Source organism: Frankliniella occidentalis, unplaced genomic scaffold (genome assembly GCF_000697945.3).
Source record: "Frankliniella occidentalis isolate FOCC.00 unplaced genomic scaffold, Focc_3.1 Scaffold17, whole genome shotgun sequence".
NCBI lineage: Eukaryota > Metazoa > Arthropoda > Insecta > Thysanoptera > Thripidae > Frankliniella > Frankliniella occidentalis.
Genome location: NW_026267147.1, coordinates 1,355,988 through 1,373,988, shown reverse-complemented (window position 1 = coordinate 1,373,988; position 18,001 = coordinate 1,355,988). Strand labels below are relative to the sequence as shown.

At 49.0% G+C, this 18,001-nt stretch overlaps 3 protein-coding genes across 4 annotated transcripts in view; 1 reads left to right on the top strand and 2 right to left on the bottom strand.

Moving 5' to 3' along the window:
• Positions 1 to 963: 963 nt before the first annotated feature.
• On the bottom strand, positions 964 to 4,375 carry LOC113204863 (phosphate carrier protein, mitochondrial). The gene is made up of 8 exons (XM_026420224.2): positions 4,253 to 4,375; positions 4,029 to 4,165; positions 2,970 to 3,130; positions 2,820 to 2,894; positions 2,575 to 2,736; positions 2,315 to 2,493; positions 2,039 to 2,226; positions 964 to 1,956 (listed from the first exon to the last, which is right to left on the bottom strand). The coding sequence occupies exons 2-8, from the start codon at positions 4,150 to 4,152 to the stop codon at positions 1,799 to 1,801; spliced, it is 1,047 nt and encodes a 348-aa protein (XP_026276009.1). The 5' UTR covers positions 4,153 to 4,165; positions 4,253 to 4,375; the 3' UTR covers positions 964 to 1,798.
• Positions 4,376 to 4,484: 109 nt separating this feature from the next.
• On the top strand, positions 4,485 to 7,892 carry LOC113204862 (pyruvate dehydrogenase E1 component subunit beta, mitochondrial). Of its 2 annotated transcripts, none has more exons than XM_026420222.2 (8): positions 4,485 to 4,647; positions 4,750 to 4,812; positions 5,227 to 5,433; positions 5,517 to 5,624; positions 5,706 to 5,813; positions 5,894 to 6,074; positions 6,148 to 6,381; positions 6,467 to 7,892. In XM_026420222.2, exons 1-8 carry the CDS (start codon positions 4,612 to 4,614, stop codon positions 6,619 to 6,621), a joined length of 1,092 nt encoding a protein of 363 aa, XP_026276007.1. In that variant the 5' UTR covers positions 4,485 to 4,611; the 3' UTR covers positions 6,622 to 7,892. The 2 variants fall into 2 exon arrangements, with proteins under 2 accessions (XP_026276007.1, XP_052120146.1); XM_052264186.1 differs by having other exon boundaries at positions 4,579 to 4,647; positions 4,732 to 4,812.
• A 78-nt stretch (positions 7,893 to 7,970) lies between these two features.
• The window catches only part of LOC113204861 (uncharacterized), an 18,837-nt gene continuing 8,806 nt past the window's right edge, over positions 7,971 to 18,001 (bottom strand). Inside the window, exons 2-9 of the mRNA XM_026420221.2 lie at positions 13,898 to 13,988; positions 11,946 to 12,098; positions 11,600 to 11,862; positions 11,298 to 11,483; positions 10,831 to 11,217; positions 10,388 to 10,738; positions 9,711 to 10,292; positions 7,971 to 9,617 (exon numbers count right to left, since the gene is read on the bottom strand). Of these exons, the coding sequence (XP_026276006.1) occupies positions 8,949 to 9,617; positions 9,711 to 10,292; positions 10,388 to 10,738; positions 10,831 to 11,217; positions 11,298 to 11,483; positions 11,600 to 11,862; positions 11,946 to 12,098; positions 13,898 to 13,988 (2,682 nt within the window). The 3' untranslated portion in view covers positions 7,971 to 8,948. The remainder of the gene's footprint in view (positions 9,618 to 9,710; positions 10,293 to 10,387; positions 10,739 to 10,830; positions 11,218 to 11,297; positions 11,484 to 11,599; positions 11,863 to 11,945; positions 12,099 to 13,897; positions 13,989 to 18,001) is intronic.

Genomic DNA, 18,001 nt, shown 5'->3' with positions numbered 1-18,001 from the left:
CCCCGCCGCCGCGCCCCGGCCCTGCCTCCCCCGCAGCCTGGCGGGATAAGGTACATGGAGCACTCGGCGCCCGGCACGGACGTGGAAACAAAGTGCAGAGTGGAAGAAGAAGAAGAAAAATCGCGTCCGAGAGGTTTCTGCTGCGTCAAACCGAAGTCTGGGGAGAGACCCTGGACTAACGGCCTCCCAAGAAGAATGTGCGGGGCGCGGTAACGGCCGTCTCGTCGAGCGAGGGGCCCGAGGAGCAGGTGCACCGCAGCCTCCACAGCATCCCACCCTGCGCCGGGCGGGGCGGGCCGAGAGAGCGCAGAGCTCGCAGAGCGCCTGCGAAGCGTCGGATAGGCAGCCCGCTCAGCGCGCGTGCACCCCAGGCCTGGCTGGTGCGGTCCTCCCAGGCGTCCAGCGAGCGTCCTGACCTGGCCGTGACGATGGCGGGGGAAGTCGCTCGAGGGAGTGCCCCAGGAGTGCCTGGAGGCCAACCTCCACCCACGATGGCCGCACTGCGCCTCGCTTTCCCTCCACGAACTCCCACACCGGCATATGGAGCTGGACTGTGCGATTTTTGCTCCTCGTAGCAAAGGTGTTGCCGGGGGGTGGTGCTCAGGTCCACAGGCGGGGCTGGGCGGCCCCTCTGGGCGGCCCCGGCAGGGGCGAGGCTATTTCGTAACCCCATTTAGCGAGCTCTCATTGCGACAACAGACTGCTTGGCCCCTGCCCGTGTTATGGCAATACCCGGCGGGCGCGATGAGAATAGAGTGATGTTGTCGCCCATGGAGCGCCACGCCGTGCCACGCCACGCTCTGCCACGCTCTGCCACGCTCCGCCACGCCGATCCGGGCCCGCGACCACGCGGCAGGGGAATGCATAGAGAGAAAAAAAATCCACACCAGCAATAATGAGTGTGACATGTGGATCAGGTTGGATTTTTGTCAAGTTGCTTTGATGCAGGAATGAAATAAGGCCTTTGGTTACTGAACAGACTTCATTTTCTGCTAAACTTTAAACATTGAACCACAGATAACAACAAAGTTTGAAAAAATAAAAGTCCAACAATCACAATAATAAAATAACAAGTAATTTTTTAAATGATAAATCACTTCTGATTTGACAGGCCCGCTGCAATAAATAATTTGTAAGCTTAATTTTATAATAAATTTCATACTTAATGAAACCTTAAATAATTGGCAAAAACCATTTATAATAGACAGGGATCTTAAGTAGCAAGTCAATTGATTAAAAAATGTCCCTTAACAGATTTAAGAGAAATAATCGACTTACTGCTAAGGGGCCATAGGTTGGCAAGCAACATAAGGCGAATTATGTAAGTACATTAGCTAGAAAATGATGAGTGAGCAGTTTTAAATTAAGTACATAATAAGAATTTTATGAAACACTTTGGCTTTGGCACAGTTTGTACACTTCGTCTTATTCTGACTAGACCGCTTTGTCTTGAGATTAATACTGAATGAATCTGTCTATGAAAAAAGACACTTTGAAGATTACTGACTAGATAGGAAATTAAAAATTAAACAGATGAAAGTGAGATTTGAGTACAGTAAAATTCCTACTAAATTTTAAACATCTGAAAGGTTACGAAGAAAGATTTGGATTCAGGAATTTCAAAAATTAGCAGGTAAATAGTTACCACCCTTGGTTTGTATTGTTTATGACCTAATAATGAAACCTTAATGAAAATGGCAGCCCCACCACTACTAAGTTGGCATCATGTCATGGAATTCATCCTACAAAAAAATAGAACAGAAGAGAAGGCAGTCTGTATCTACACAAGTATAGTAAATTAGGCAAGGCCCAGCCTCTTCTTCATGGATTCAGGCATGTCTGGTGGAGGTGGTCGTGGCATGCGGAGCCACACTTTCACTGCATCATAGATGAACCACTGAGCGGCAGTGAGGGTACCAATCATGATGATCCTGGGAACAAGACCTCCCCACATACCTGTAAGAGAGCCATAGTGATATTTGATGTAAATTTGAATTCAGTAAGATGATATGATTTTGAAGAATAGTTTTAAACCCACCCTTCCAGCCTAGTTTCTTGGCAACATCCATTGCTGTAGATGACTTGTCTTTGTTGAGCACAGACACAACAGTGTCAGCAGGGTGAGATACAATAGCGCAGAACACACCGGCAATGTAACCAGCAGCAAAGGTTACAATCAACTGCTCTCCCTTTGTGCATTCAGCTCGTGGTTTGGGTACAACATGCCTAATAACCGGAAATAATCATTAAAAATATTGAACAGTGGCGACGAAAAGGAAACAGCTTTCAATTTTTAAATTAAAATTTAACTTACGCATAAAGCAGTTCAATAGTCTTTTCAAAGGAGGCAAACTTCATCATAGTGTAGGGAATTTGTCTCATCCAGAGGGGAACCAGACCCTTGTAGAAGCCATTGAAGCCCTCACCCTTCATGATAATGGGGATGGCTCCACGGAGTGTGTTGGAGAAACCAGGCATTGTCTGGATACGAACCTGAGGAGAAACAAATTTGTGGTCACACGATAGTTACAGACTTTTGTATCTTTCTAGCAATTGCAATTTAATAAGAATTACCTTGCAAGCTTCCCAAGGGCTGAGAGCAAAATCAGCAAAGAACTCTGCAGTAGCAGAAGCGCTAAGGTACAATAATGTTCTGTAGGTGTATGCGTTCTCTTCTCCAATAGCGTTAGAATAAGCTACCTTGAAGTATTCATAGAGGCCGAATTTGCACATACCCTGTAATGTAAAGAAACATTGTGAAATTTGTATAGGAATCAATTTTTATTCAGAGAAAAAAATATAAAATCAAAGGACCTTACCTGAAGGGAATATCCAATCAAGGTGGGGGCCCAGCCCTTGGCAAGACCTCGGGCTCCATCTTCAGCTATTGTTACCTGAAATATAGACATGTCTTTTACATGGTGCACATATTCCCATTTTTGCAATGAACTCAAAGCCTAAATTTTTACCTTAAATCCATTAACAAGGGTCTTGTATTTTGCTGGGTCGACTTGCAAACGGCACTTGACCAAATCAAGAGGGACAATCATTGTGTGGGTAATACCACAGGATAGAATACCACCCAGGGCGCATAGTGCAAAGTATTTGTTGGAACCAAACTCGCAACTGTCTGAAATTCAAAATTAAAAAGAGCATGACTGACAAATGGTAGACACATGTGATCATTGAAGTGACAGGTGTCCTGCATTCTGCTGGGCCATTAAAGTAGAACTGAAGGTCAGACACCAAGGGTGAAAGAATCTGTGTCAAGCTCATTCTAAATCAAAGCAGGGCTGAGCAACAGGGTGAACGGTTAAACTTGGACAGTTGCCAAGTCACACGCCATAGCAGCTGACCAGCCACACTACCTCTCCTACCACAAGTCTAATTTTAGAATGCCCTCGCCTCCCTCCAAGTTTTCAAGACCTTTTTGCAACTTTTTTTTAAGGAAGAATAGGTTTTATGAAGGGCTCTCATTGTTACTGAAATTTAGTTTCTGAGGAAATCACTATCACCAAATTGATTTAGAGATGAGTATAGTTGACAATAATTTCAGGATATGGCATGCTACAAACAAAGGGAGCTTGAAGAAATAAACATTGGATTGAGTTCAAAGTAACATATATGACTTAAAAAAAGGTGAATCTCTTGAAAACCTGATTTTAGCTCTATGAAACAAAAGTTTTTTCTTTCTGGGAAGGTCAGCCAAACAAGTATGCCAAAAACAGAAAGAAAATCCATGAGTGACATTGACATGATTTTAGCAGTAGAGGTCACTCTGCTTTTGATGAGAAGAAGTTTTTACAAGGAGAATTAAGGCAAAAAAAATTCAGTTTATCAGTTTAGCTAAGATTAAAAAAAAAAAAGATATAGCATTGCGGATTTGTATAAAATTAGGTTCATGCATCATTAAAAAATGTTGAGGCCAAAAATGTTCAGGTTCCCTTTTGACATAATGAAACATTGACGTCTGTTAAACAAAATAAATTTCATTAACAGAAGGATTAAGAATTGAGAAAGTATTTTACCTCCTTCGGCGACGGCAGCAGCAGAAATTGATCTTCCCTTAACAAGTTGATTGGCCTCGCATTGAGCCGTGATCGGGCTCAAAAACGGGCTGTTTTTCGAAGCTTCAAACAATGATTGCATCATTTTGGAATGGTTCCTGAAAATTAAGAGAACTAAGTGTCAGAAACCGCTTACAACAACTAAAATCACAAAAAGGAGCAACAATGTACTGCAGAAAACCCACCCGCTCGCGGTGAAGAACCGTCTGCAAGTAAAGCAGACGACAGAGAGAGGGGAAGAGGAGGAAGAGGTGGAGGAAAAGAAGCTTTTGTAAGGACTGGCAACCTCTGCAACGTAACTCGCGGTTCTACCAACCCGATGCCCTTTCGAATTAAACCCCGCAACGTTCAAAGAATTGATATTAAATAGGATCTTGTAAGAAAGATTAAATTAAAAATAAACTCCAATGTAGTTTTCCATTCGACTCAAATCGTTATCACCTTTATCATTATTTAACCTTGAACCTATCAACATTCTGTGACGTTTTACTGAAGGCTCTGCCCATTCACCTCCTTTGGTGTCGTCTGGTACAGGGTTGGGAAAATGGTTGTGAGTCCATCAACGAAAATGTTCCTAAAGGTGAGGTTTGAATTCTTCAGCTAACTAAATTATACCTTGTTTTGGTTATTTTTGTGCTAGTTTAAATAGGAGTTAAACAAATAGTTGTCGTGTTCTTTTCAGACGGCAGCCAATGTGCTGAATCGACGAGCCTTCTCAACCTCCAGGGTGACCTGTGCTCAGCAGGTACGATATGACGTGATGTATATTGTATTTAACCGGAATGTCGAGCCAATGAAGATGAATGTGAATTCAAAAAAGATACCTGAAGCACTTGGCGTCTTTCTAGAATCTGTCGAGACAGTTAAAACTTCCTGTCATATTGTCAGATAGGTTATGGCGTATGTGCTTTACCTTGTACCCTGAACCTGGTACTCGCACCTGTTTCGTGGTTTTTTCTGACAAACTCATATTTATTCCCTTGATTAGTCTCGATTGTGAATTATGTAAGGTCGTTTTTTTCAGACAATTTCTTAACACAGTGCATAGATAACAGAGCATTAAATTTCAAAAGTTTGTTAGCTGTATGATGTACAGATGTTCATGTTTCTATCTGTCAGACTGCTAATTTGTATAATATTTACGTGTACGGTTTTGCAGATGACAGTTCGAGATGCCCTCAACCAGGCCCTGGATGAAGAGATGGAACGTGATGAGACTGTTTTCATCATGGGCGAAGAAGTTGCCCAGTATGATGGTGCTTACAAGGTCTCAAGAGGATTATGGAAGAAGTATGGAGACAAACGAGTTATCGACACACCCATTACAGAAATTGGTTTTGCCGGTATTTGTGTTGGAGCAGCATTTGTGAGTAATAATGCAATTTTATTCAGTAATGCAAAGTGATTGTAATATTACTGTTCACTTTATGCAATGTTCTACCTTTCCAGGCTGGCCTTAAACCAGTATGTGAGTTTATGACATTCAATTTCTCAATGCAAGCTATTGACCACATTATCAACTCTGCTGCCAAGACTTATTACATGTCAGCTGGAAGGGTATGGAGACAGCTAGTTTAGACCTTAACTTTATATTCTCTTTTCTATCTTGGTATTGAGTTTATTTTGTCTTGGTCATAGATAAAAGTCCCAATTGTTTTCCGTGGTCCTAATGGAGCTGCATCTGGTGTTGCTGCTCAACATTCTCAGTGCTTCGGTGCATGGTTTGCCCACTGCCCTGGACTTAAAGTTTGTATATTTTTTATATATGAGATTAAGGGGAAAATCTTTTGCTTTACATTAATTGCTCCTCTTTTATGTAACTTTAGGTCATTTCTCCTTACAATTCAGAAGACTGCAAAGGTCTACTGAAGGCTGCCATCCGTGACCCTGACCCTGTAGTGTTCCTAGAGAATGAACTTTTGTATGGTAGTCAGTACCCTATGTCTGATGAGGCTTTATCGAAAGACTTTGTCCTGCCCATTGGCAAAGCTAAAATAGAGCGAGCAGGTATGATATACTTTTGTCCCACGTTGAGAAATATATTAGAACCATTTTTATTGAGACTTTCTCTATTGTCTAGGTAACCATATTACCTTGGTGGCTCACTCAAAGGCAGTCGAACTGGCTTTGGAGGCATCAAACGAACTGGCTGGGCAAGGCATTGAGTGTGAAGTTATTAATCTTAGATCTCTCCGACCCCTTGACACTCCAACTATTGAACAGTCTGTTGTGAAAACCAACCACCTTGTCACTGTTGAACAAGGCTGGCCAACCTGTGGTATTGGTTCTGAAATTTGTGCACGCATCATGGAAAGTAAGTGGATCACACCTTCTAAGGAAAGTTATCATTAAGAAAAGCCATCATCAAGTTTTGTAATATTTTATCACTTTTCTTCCAGGCGAAGCCTTCTACCATTTAGATGCACCAATTGTTCGAGTTACTGGTATGGATGGCCCTATGCCTTACACTAAATCTTTGGAAGGATATGCCATTCCTCGGGCAGAAGATATTGTGGTTGCTGTTAAGAAAGTTTTGGGAGCTGCCCCTAAGTGAAGTCATGGCTCAGAAAGGTTACCCACCCTCTGTAGGCTGCAGTAGGTGTCATCTAACTGCTCAAAGTTTCCATATATAAAATGTCTGGTGAAAGCGGGTCCTCTGACAGCACATAACACTACCTTTTTTGAGGTTTGTACTGAGGACGAAGATCTGATCCGCACTGTTGCTAAAATTTAAATAAATTATAGACATATTTAATTAGATGCCATTTCACATACATAGTGGTAAATTGCTGTGGCGTGCATTCAATTAGAGAAAAAAAATGTAATAAGTATCATTTAATTGCACCACTGCCATTACATCAGCCAGTCCATATTTTAGAGCTTATTTTATACAGATGCCATTAATCCAAAACAGTTTCATTTTAAAATACCAACCTGCCTAAAAGAAATGTTTTGTTTCTATTGAAGCTGTAGGATGATCATACTCTTAACTATGTGAGGTCAACAAAATACTCCATCTGTACCTGAAGTCTTATGACTTCAAATTCCTTAAAAACTTCCTTTTTATTTGTCTTTTTTTAAAGGAAACTCATACCAGTGTTTTTTTTTTATGTTTCACTTAAGGTGTCTGTACAGACTTGTAAATGAATGGTTATTTCACAGTTTCTTTTTACTGACATATTTTTTTTTTACTATGAAATTAAATTGAAAAACAACATGGTATGTTCATCAGGTGGTACTTGATGAACCAATTTTATTTATGTAATTGCAGTTTTAGACTGTCTTGTAAAAAGAAAAACTTGTGGTAGATTGTTTCATACTGTGTAAGAGTCATATTTGTTATTAATTTGGGAGTTTGTTTTTGTTATGCCATTTTTAGATTTTGTTTCTCTGTGCTGTAATTTAAACTTCATATTTTAACATGCAGCTTGATTTTACATCCATGAGTGAATGTTGCAGTACAAATCTTGTTTAAATGGAACTTACGAAAGTTGAATAAAGCATTTGAGGCAATTGTTATCTACTGCTGTGTAGAAAGTAAATATTCTTATATTTTCATTTCACCAAGAGTCAGTGCTTGTGAATTGATTCTCACATAAAACCCTTCGTTATTGGAGGAATTTCATTGGGGTTCTTGCAGAAGTGCTTGCCAAGAGATCTAGTCTTCAATATTACTAAGAGCAATGCAGAACTGTTCATAATCTTTGCATTTCACTTTGAGATTTGATACTTATGATTGCCAGTCTATAAGAATTTGTAACCGAACTAGGTGCAGGTTTCCTGATGAAAGCATTTTGCTTGGGAAGTAAAATATTTATTTTCCTACATGTATGGTTTTATTTTTCATTCCTCCTTGGACATTAATCATCTTTTTGGAGCATATTTCAATCAGTAAACACACAGTTGTTCAGTTTGCTGCTTTATTAATTTCATTAGAATAAATAATGACTTAGTTCACAAAGAAATGGCTTCTCATACACTACATTAGATAATGAAATAGAATAACTGGCTACTACAACTATCATTTTTACATGAAAACAACTTGAAGAGATAATTTTTTGTAATCTACAGACAGAATTCTGACAACAAAGCAAATTTATTAAGCATTCAACACCAAAATCTATTGAAACTACCACTATCTTTCAAAAATTCAGTAGTTAATGAGTTTTTAATCAAAAGATAGGATGTAAAGAAAATAATTCTTGTACTTAGATCAACAATTCAACATGCAAAAATTTTCATAACATCATGTTAGCTCAGATCATGGTAGTAGATACCTCAAGAAACAAGCTTAATGTAAATAATTCATCTTCATATCCTAAAAAGACAGTACTACCCTTGGTCGGTCAGTATTAGTCCACTTGTATACAATAACATTATGTACATGATTGTATGAGTCAAGATGCTTCATCATTTATATGTACAGTCTATTTATACATAATAACAAGAGATATTACAATTCTACAAAAGTTACTGGCTGGCCCAACTTGAAACGAATAAGAAAGACACGTAAAAAAAACAACAAAAAAAAACACACACACACACGCATACATACACACACACACACACAAGGAGAAACCACAAGGTTCATTCATTGATTGTTTTCATCCCCATCCCTTTTAAGTGTACTAGATAAAATATATACACTAAGGGAAAAAATCAGATACAATTATTTACAATGATTTACAATTAATTACTAATGATACATGAAGTATAAGAGCAATACCAGGCATGATATACAAAATGTCAATTAGGAGCTCAGAAATTTCAAATGCAGTAATTGATAACGGAAGGGCACTTTAAATCAGTCTTAAAATTTAAATTGTACATCACATGTGGTATGGAACCAATATCACACTCACCACTTCAAAATTTAGAATCCTATGGGTATGCTCCATTTGTAACTTCATAAATTGGGTTCTTAGTAACATAATCTGAGTAGGCATCAGCCATATGAGGAACAGAGAGATGCTTGTTGTGCTGCAATAAATGAGGTGTGTGTGCAGGCACAGCAGCCATAGGGGATGATCTTGAAATATGAACCGGAGCATGCCCAGAACCTGGTCTTCTGCTGTGGTGAGGATGAAGTCTAGAAGATGACCTCTGCAGATCAGAGAAGTTGGTAAAAATAGTATTGACTGAATCAGCACCCACATGCATCTTCTTATGTTTAAAGTCTTTGGCCCGTTTTGAGATGGTACTCATCTTGGGGATGAAGACTGCTAGGATGAGAATCATGGCGAGAAGCATGAGAGCAATGCAAGTTGTCAGTTCATCATAGCGTTCTGCTGCAAGTCCAAACACCAGACCCCACACCACCAAAATAGGCAATGAGAGAAAAGCTGCAAGGGTCACCCAACGTCCTTCCTTGTAGTTACGACGGATTTTCAGCACAGACAAGCCATAACCAAAGGCAAGAATAACCAAAATAACTATATATGTGTGCAACATCAAGAAATCTGAGCGTGGCACAACACAGTAAGCGGTTCCTTCAGTGTCTACTCGTAGGTGGGGCCCATTTGTCATGTACCATTGGACATTGATAACAACCTAGGGCAACAAAAAATCAAAAATTACTTTTCAAACAGCACAAAAAAAAATGAAAGAAATATTACCAAATCACTAATTGATTCTATTCCTTACCTGGACTAGGACAATGAAGAATAGGATGATATATTGGTTCAGGTAAGAAATCCTGCCACCCAAACCAAGAAGGACCAGTGACCTCAGCTGCATGACTTTGACAAGTAGGATTCCATAACAAAGAGCCAAAGCTACTGGGTAGATCATTACTCGGACACCACATTTAGTTTCACTCACAGGTAAAACAAATGGTACAACACAAGCAAATAAGGTCATAATACCCAGGAGGAGAAGCACTCCAAGGGATTGATTCCCAGCAAGGGTTCCATCACATATCTTAATGAGGACATAAACCAGGATGAAAAGTGTGACCATTGTACCTACAGCAGCCACTGCCACCATAATGGTTGCCCAAAGTCGCCCTAGATAATTGTCTGGTGCCACTTTTCTAGCATCAACACCCTCCCCAACAACAGTCAGGCTATCCAACTGAGGTTCATTTTGGAACATGGGATAAGTAGAGTCTGAGGAGAATCCTCTGGGCTGTTTCCTATCAGATGTGGAGGCCTTTCGTTGGGCACTGGCAACACGCTGCATGGATGAGTCAATTAGAAGACCCTTATCATCAGAATACCAGCCAATCTAAATTAAGAAACAAAACAAACAAAAATTAGCATAAGGAATAATTGAAAAGATTTTGTACTATTGTACCAAAAAAAAAGTTCTATGAGACCTACCCCAACCACATCGCCTTCCTCATTGATACGAGCAACTGAATATTTGTTGGCTACAAGTCTCCCATCATGAGTGAGATGTCTTCTGGTGCCAGAGAGCTCAAATGGAGCGTCATGTCCAGATGGTAAGCTCAACTGAGAGAGCATTGTTAGCATTTCTTGCTGCAGACTAGTGCTGTCTGGAGGATCACTCCTAGCCAGTGATGGAGGTGTAGACTCAGAGGTAGCCTGGCGCGAATAGGGTGATAGCAAGTCAAGACAAGACTTGGTCATTCCACTCTTCTCACAACGAGATGCTCTCAACAAAAATAGTGCAGCTGAATAGGCTGACACAGCTTTCACAACAAATGTAACCTGCATGAACAAAACAAATTGTTATAGAAAAAGGGGCAAATAAAATTTCTGCAATAAATAAAAAAAAGAAAGATAGCAGATAGATAACAAACCTCAGGATTGATTTGGAGCTTATGTGAGAGTTCCATCATTGACAAATTTTTACAGTGCTTCTGAGCAGTTTCTAGATCATCGAACCAGTGGCAACTGTACACAACTGACATGTATTCTCTCACCAAGGTTTCATTCACATTTGTTTGGGCCTCTCTGAAGGTAGACAAAAGGTAGTTACGGAAATCAGGTAGCTCCGGCATGTGCGGTTCAATGAGGAACGATCCTGCAAACAAGTTCCTCCAGAGACGCATCAAGTTATGGTTTAGTCCAATTGTTCCTGTAATGAGCTGCAATCTGCGAGATGCAATACGGTAACTGCGTAAACTTTGAGCTAGGCCACTAATTTCTTCGGGTTCAAGCACCAAAGCAACAGTTTCGCCTTCCTCCTAAAAATGCACGAGAAATCGATATAAGAGAAATAAAAACAGTAAGTTACTCATTTATTCCGAGAATGCTCAAGACTTACCCCCTCCTCAAGAAACTTTCGGACAACATCGCCCAGGATGGCAAAGTGCTTCTTGACCTGCAACACGCGGCCTAGGCGCATGTCACGCGCCTCCAGGTCGTGCCTGAAGCGAGTTAGGCTGTGCGGGCACGACGACACCACCGAAATAGATGTCACGCCCAGGGCCTTCCCGAGCTCAACCACGGCCTAGCAATTGATTTTATTTTATTAATAAGCAACATATGGGATGAAGCAACATATGGGATGAAGCAACATATGGGATGAAGCAACAGAGAGGCTCAGACAGAAGAAAATGTGCCAACCTGCACGATGCTCGCCATGTCGGGCGCGGTGGTGAGCGTGTTGCTCTCGGGGGGCACCATCTCGGCGAGGCGGGGCGAGGCGAGCACCAGCGGGATATGGAACGCGTTGAGCGTCCTCACGGTCTCGCCGACCACCTCGGCGTCCCCGAGCCCCACCAGGCCCAGGAGGGGCACGTCCTGCTGCTCGATGGCCTCCCTGACGGCGAGGAACGTGTCCCGCAGCGCGGTGGCCGGGTCGGCGCACGTGTCGAACACCCGCACGTCTGCAAGCGAGAGAGCAGGGCGGCCGTTAGAGGAGCGGGAGGCGCCCGGGAGATAGGCAGCCCATCGGACGCCGAGTACTCACCGACGGCGACCTGGTGCGCCTGCGAGGAGACGACGTGCGCGGCCCACCGCGCGGCCAGCACGGGCTGCACGGCGGCCACGTTGAGCACGCTGCAGCGCGTGCGCCGAGCCGCACCCTGGCCGTGTCCATCGTCGTGCAGGTCCACGAGCACGCCTACAAAACAAAAGGAAAACCGCGTCAGAGAGTGCAAGACCGGGCACCGCGGCCGGGGTGCTTCACAGAGTCACAGGAGACGTCGCCGTCGTCGGCGCAACGGGTTTTTCACGGCCCTGCGCACCTGTCGCGGGACGGTAACGCCAATCCTATTACGCTCAACTGCAGCGCCGGCCGGCGGGGCGGCGGACCCCACCCCACCGGGCCGGGAGCCCCGGGGGACGCCCCCTCGCCCGCCGAACACGGTCCCACCGGCGTGTGGACGACTGCGGACATGACCTGGGTCCCGAGGGTCAGGAGTGACAACTGCGGACATCGCGGGCGGGAGGGTGTGTTCCTCGAACGCGACCGGCCGACCGGCTGGCCGAGTCTGACAACTGCGGACGTCCATAGCCGACGGGTTGCCTACCTTCGCTCCAGCAGGCGCTCCTCCGCCTGGGCGGCACGTCCGGGCTCCGGACTTTGCCTCAGTCAGACGCTTGAGTGATAACGGAGCTAGGCGGGTTCAATCGCGTACAGCATGAGAGTGGTAGTGGTCTATTCCCCTTAAAAAAGTAACAAAAGAAATCGGAAGTCGCTGGGATTCGAACCAGCGACAACATTATCAAGCGCTACGCCCTTGTCCACGCGGCCACCGAGGAGTTCTGGGCAGCACCGAGAGCCAACTCCGTACTGCTCTTCCCTTTAGGACAGGAAATAAGAAACATATTGGCAGTCACTGGCATTCAAACCAGCGACCACTACCACTCTCATGCTGTACGCGATTGAACCCGCCTAGCTCCGTTATCACTCAAGCGTCTGACTGAGGCAAAGTCCGGAGCCCGGACGTGCCGCCCAGGCGGAGGAGCGCCTGCCGGAGCGGAGGTAGGCAACCCGTCTGCCATGGACGTCCGCAGTTGTCACACTCGGCCAGCCGGTCGGCCGGCCGCGTTCGAGGAAGACGCCCTCCCGCCCGCGATGTCCGCAGTTGTCACTCCTGACCCTCGGGACCCAGGTCATGTCCGCAGTCGTCCTAACGCCGGTCCCACCCACCGCCGTGCCGTCCCGCGCCGGTTAGGCCCTTAACAGCCAATTTGTTTCCGTAATGGCTATGCTTTATCGACGTCTGCCTGCTCGAGCAAACCCGCGCCCGGAGCCTCCACGCCCATCGCTATAGCGTGGCGTCTCCCCCTGTGCCCCCCTACCCCATCCCCCTTTTCGGTGAGCACGAGCAGCAAGAGCCAATGCGAACAAACAAGGAATCCGCGAGACTCCCTAACCAGTCCCAGAGCAGCCCTCCAAGAGAAACGGGGCCGGCTCCCCGACATATCCTCCTGGCATTCCCCCAGGCGGGCCGGACACATTCCGCCCCGCCCCGCCCCGCCCGTTCACTTGTCACACGGCGACACCGCTCCAGATAGGCCAGCTCCATTACTCCCTAGGCGCAGATTAAATCCCGCTGCCAAAACTTCCAACATATCAAGGGAATCGCCAATAAAGAAGAGCGATTACCACTTTTGATGGCCACTGATAAGAAGAAGGCAATCTGGTGTGCTGCCACAACTGAACCCCTCTGTCCTGGCGGTCGGCCCTTTAACAGTACAAAACAGCACCGGCGGGACAAGTGCGGCCGGCGGCACGGCAGGGAAGCCCCGCGCTACGTGTGGCGTGCCCCCTCACCCCCCGCACATTTCCAACACCCCCGGTATGCCACGCGTGTTCGACGACGCATACTACTGACCTGCGTGTAGACAAGCTTTCCCCCATCCAAAAAGAAATTATACCCCCGAAGTAAAATCACGTGTCAGTTTTACACTCACCAATGTCGGCGCGGTGGATGTCCGAGGTAGCCGCACAGCCAACGAGAACAGCGGTCAGCACGGCTAGCACCAGCGCTCGAGCCGGTCGCATCTGAAACAAAGGAGAAGATGACGGTCAGTCGGACTGAGGGGTGCGCGAGGGTTCGTCGCGTGTCTCAGGGCTCTGGGGCCGAGATGTGCGATGACGCCACGTGTAGCGCAGCGGACATGACTGCTGCTGTGGCCTCGCACCCAGTCGGGATGAAGGCAGGCGTCGTCGCCGTCATGAGATTCCTTCATGTCGCCAATTAGAGACGCGGGCGTGGGCCGAGAACTGGTGCGGCGTGGCATGGCGGAGCGGGGCGCTCGGGTGACGCAGCTGGGTCCATGAGCCCATTTAGAGAGGTGTGGACGCTGCGGGGATCTCTCGTTCTCGCCCGCGACACGGCAGAGCAGGAGGGCGGGGTCGGTTTCGACGACGAAAGAGACGAAAGGCGGGGGGGGGGGGTCTTACCGGACGTCTCCCAGCATGACTCGCACCAGGGCGGCGATGGCCTCCACAGCAGGGTATGATTCCTGATGCCGCACACTGTCCCTCCCTCCTACCTCCCTCTACCCCTCGCGGTCCCCGGCGGCTGCGCTGACATGAGCCCCTATGCACAGACAGACAGTGCAACATATGGGATGAAGCCGCTGACATGAGCCCCTATGCACAGACAGTGTCTGCTGGTTGTGCGTGCGGTGCCAGACACCTGATGGAAGAAAGTAAGACACCTCGATGAAAAGGAATGACGTGGAGGGGGGGGGGTCTGCAAGGAAAGGTCAGTGGTCAGTCTGCCAGAGCAGGTTGGGTGGGTAGGGTGTCCGTCGCGTCAACGCAGGCTCCCCCCTTTCCCGCGACGCGCCTGCCGCCAACATGTTGGCTGGTGGGTTTGTCACCCAGGTGCGGGGCGCGGTCGGGCGGGGGGCCCTGAGGGGCACACCGCACACCTTCAGAGCCCAGCCCGCTCACAAGGCAGCAGATTCACTTTCTCAGAACGAGCCCAACCCAACACACGAGGAGCCCCGTCCCTCTCCCATCGGCCGTCAATCCTGCGGGACGGCACCGACGGCCACGGCCAGCAACGACGGACGGACAGGCTCGACGGGCCCAACGAGAGATCCTTCTCGCTCATTTTCATTCACGTCACACAAATGCGCGCCCCGGCCCGGCCCGGCCCGGCCCGCTGCCCGGTGGTGGGTCCGGGAGTGAAACCGACAACAGAAGGCAGGACACACTCCCCGGCCGGCGACACGAGCCGAAGGAGGTCGGCGAACAAACGGCCGAGCAGCAGGAGACGGACACGGGACACTTCGTTAGTCGCCGCGAAATGAGACGCGCCCCCTTTAGTCCTAGGAAAAGCAATCCGGAAAGGCACAATAAGGCCGCGGCCGAGGCCCTCCTAGACCCCCAGTCCCCGCAGTGCTGCGTGGGTAACACGAGGAAGTCACTCGAGCAGGCCCCCATGCCTCCAGGAGCGCGCTGCTTCACTTATGGCAAGGACTGCCGGGACCGGGGAGGAGGTATTTTTGGAGCGCGCGCGGCACGGCAAGCCCACCACGCGCTGGGTATGGTGTCGCGCCGGGCCGGGGAGATGAGGAAATAATAAAGAGAGAGATACAAATTCCTCCATGCTGCTCTCCGCACCCCAGCCCTAACCCACGAGGCTAGATGCAATTCAGTGCTCTAGCACCTGGCACAGGCGCGAAGGTTTCGCTTCGCACCGCCCTGTGAAACCATAAAAAGACCCCCCCCCCTCCCTACAGCAAACACCCTGTCCCTCCTCTATAAGCGGGTCGCACACGGACACCTGCGCGGCCGGTGCGCTGCCCCGGCTGCCCGCGTGTGTGCAGCACTAAGCACGTCCCGTACACCGCGCCGTACTCCGTACCGTACGCGGCCCGCGGCCCGCCGGCCCACCTGCACGTGTACGAGGATGTGTTGTGTACAATCAGCGCGGCGAGATGGCAGCCCCTCCCAGCCGGATCCACGATGCATGTACGTATACGTACGACATCCGCAACGGCTGCAGACGGTGCGGGGGGGGGGGGGCACCCATATGCCAACCGCCCCAACCAATACGACAGTTTTGAGCGATACAGTCGCTCCTCGCGGCGGCGTGAGCATGACGCGAGGTTGTTTGAGGAGGTCCGGCGGATGGGCGCGCACCGTCAGCGCGGCGTCAGCCCCGGCCCGCCGGCGACACACTGGCTGCCCGGCCACCGCACGGCGTCGCCCGCAACCCTTCCCGTTCACAGGTTCAACGTCCTATACCTGTTCTGGCCCGTTGTTGGGCTCGACGACGCGTGCACCACCAAAACCCGGGGCCCGCAGCTTTGAGATTTGAGACTCGGGACGCAGCAGCGGTGCTGTGTGAAAAACTCGTGTCGTTGAAGCAGTTGAAGAACTCCAGCAGCAGCCAGATGCGCGCCGCACCGACGCGACGACTCGACGCCGACGCGTCGCTGCCACCGACGCCGTGCACTTCCGGGATGAGGCAGCCTCCCACCGACAACAACCCCGCACCCTTTCCCTCCCCTCGTCCTACCGAGGGGTAAGAAGGGGCAGGCGGCCCGGCAGGCAGGCAGGCAGGCAGCACCCCCCGGAGGGCCTAATAGTTGTCAGCTGTCACAGGGGGCCCTGTAACGGATACGCCCTCCGGGGCGTGTGTCTCCCCCCACCGAGTCTTTACACCAACCAGGTGCGTGCGGGGGCCGGGGAGCGGGCCGGGTGCTCGGCCCCTATAGTATACTATTGCACTCGTCGCTGTTACTTCTGCAGCCGCCGCCGTGTTGCCCTACATCCAAGTGCATGAACAAGGCAAACACAAGAGACCCGCCCCTCGCAACATTTTTTACGAGCCTCGCTCACCGCGGCTTGTCCGTGGGGCTCGCCCCGGGCTCGCCCCGGGCTCGCCCTGCCCCGCTGTCCTGTCGTGTCGTGGCCCGCCGTGCCCGGGGCGGGGCCGCCGACGGCCTGCGGCGGGCACTTCATGATGAAGCAGCCTACGGTTGCTCACCACCACCACCAACCACCGCGCCGAGGCCGAATACGAAGGGCCACCGCCGCGCTGCACGCCAGGGGCTGCACGTCGCGGGCGAGTACTCTGTAGTTACTGTGCGGCGCTTTCGACGTCAACGAGGGTTTCGTGGTGACGACGAAGGGGCGGAGTACCTTAAACCCACTCACAAAATATAATCCATCACATTTCAGAATGGGTTCTATGAAAGTTCTATGAGTGGGGGCGGGGCAGAATAATAAAAGGGAACAGCAAGTCCGCCTCCTTTGACTCTGCACCCCATAACTCTAGTCGGGCCCTGTCGTGCCGAGAGCCCTGCCGCGGGCCACACCGCACGGTTACTGCAAGCCGCCGGCACCCGGCATCTCCAGTTTCACAGAGGAAATGCACCGCCGCTGCAGTGCATACCTCACGGTGCGACAGCGGCACTGCAACTCGCAACCCGACCCACGCGTGGAGCGCAAAACTGCCGCACGGCGCGCCCGGGCGATATCAAATACATAAAGCAAAAGCAGCACAGCCCGTCGCGTCGGTCGTGGGGATTTACTTTTGACGTCGAGTTATGACTCCCAGTAATGCCTTTCCCTTTTCCTGGCGGGGCGGGGCGCGACAGCAGCATTATTCATCAGGCATCAGGCAGGCAAAGGAATGATGGGACCCCGTCCCGCGCGGCACAGGCAGGACTCGCAGGAGGACGCCCCGCCCCGCCCTGCCCCGCCCCGCGCGCCTCCGGGTCGGATGTGTCCCAGACGCGCTCGCCGGAGCAGTTCTGAGCCGCCATTCATTGCATTCACCGCTCGCGTACTCGCTCACTCATTCATTTTATATCGAGGTCTACGACCAAGTCGCACGTGTGTTGTGCAGAATGGTGTGGCGGGGTCCACGCCAGGTGCGTGGGGGGCTGCTCGGGCGGGGCGGGGCGGACAGCGCGACCCCAAGGTCCCCCCGGAGAGCCGATGCAGGCAGGCGACCCCGGCCCGCCGTACAATATGCATGCAAGTGTCACTTTACGCACATCCTGGGTGCGAGAGCACAGCGCTGCAGACCCCAGCCGCCGCCCCGCCCC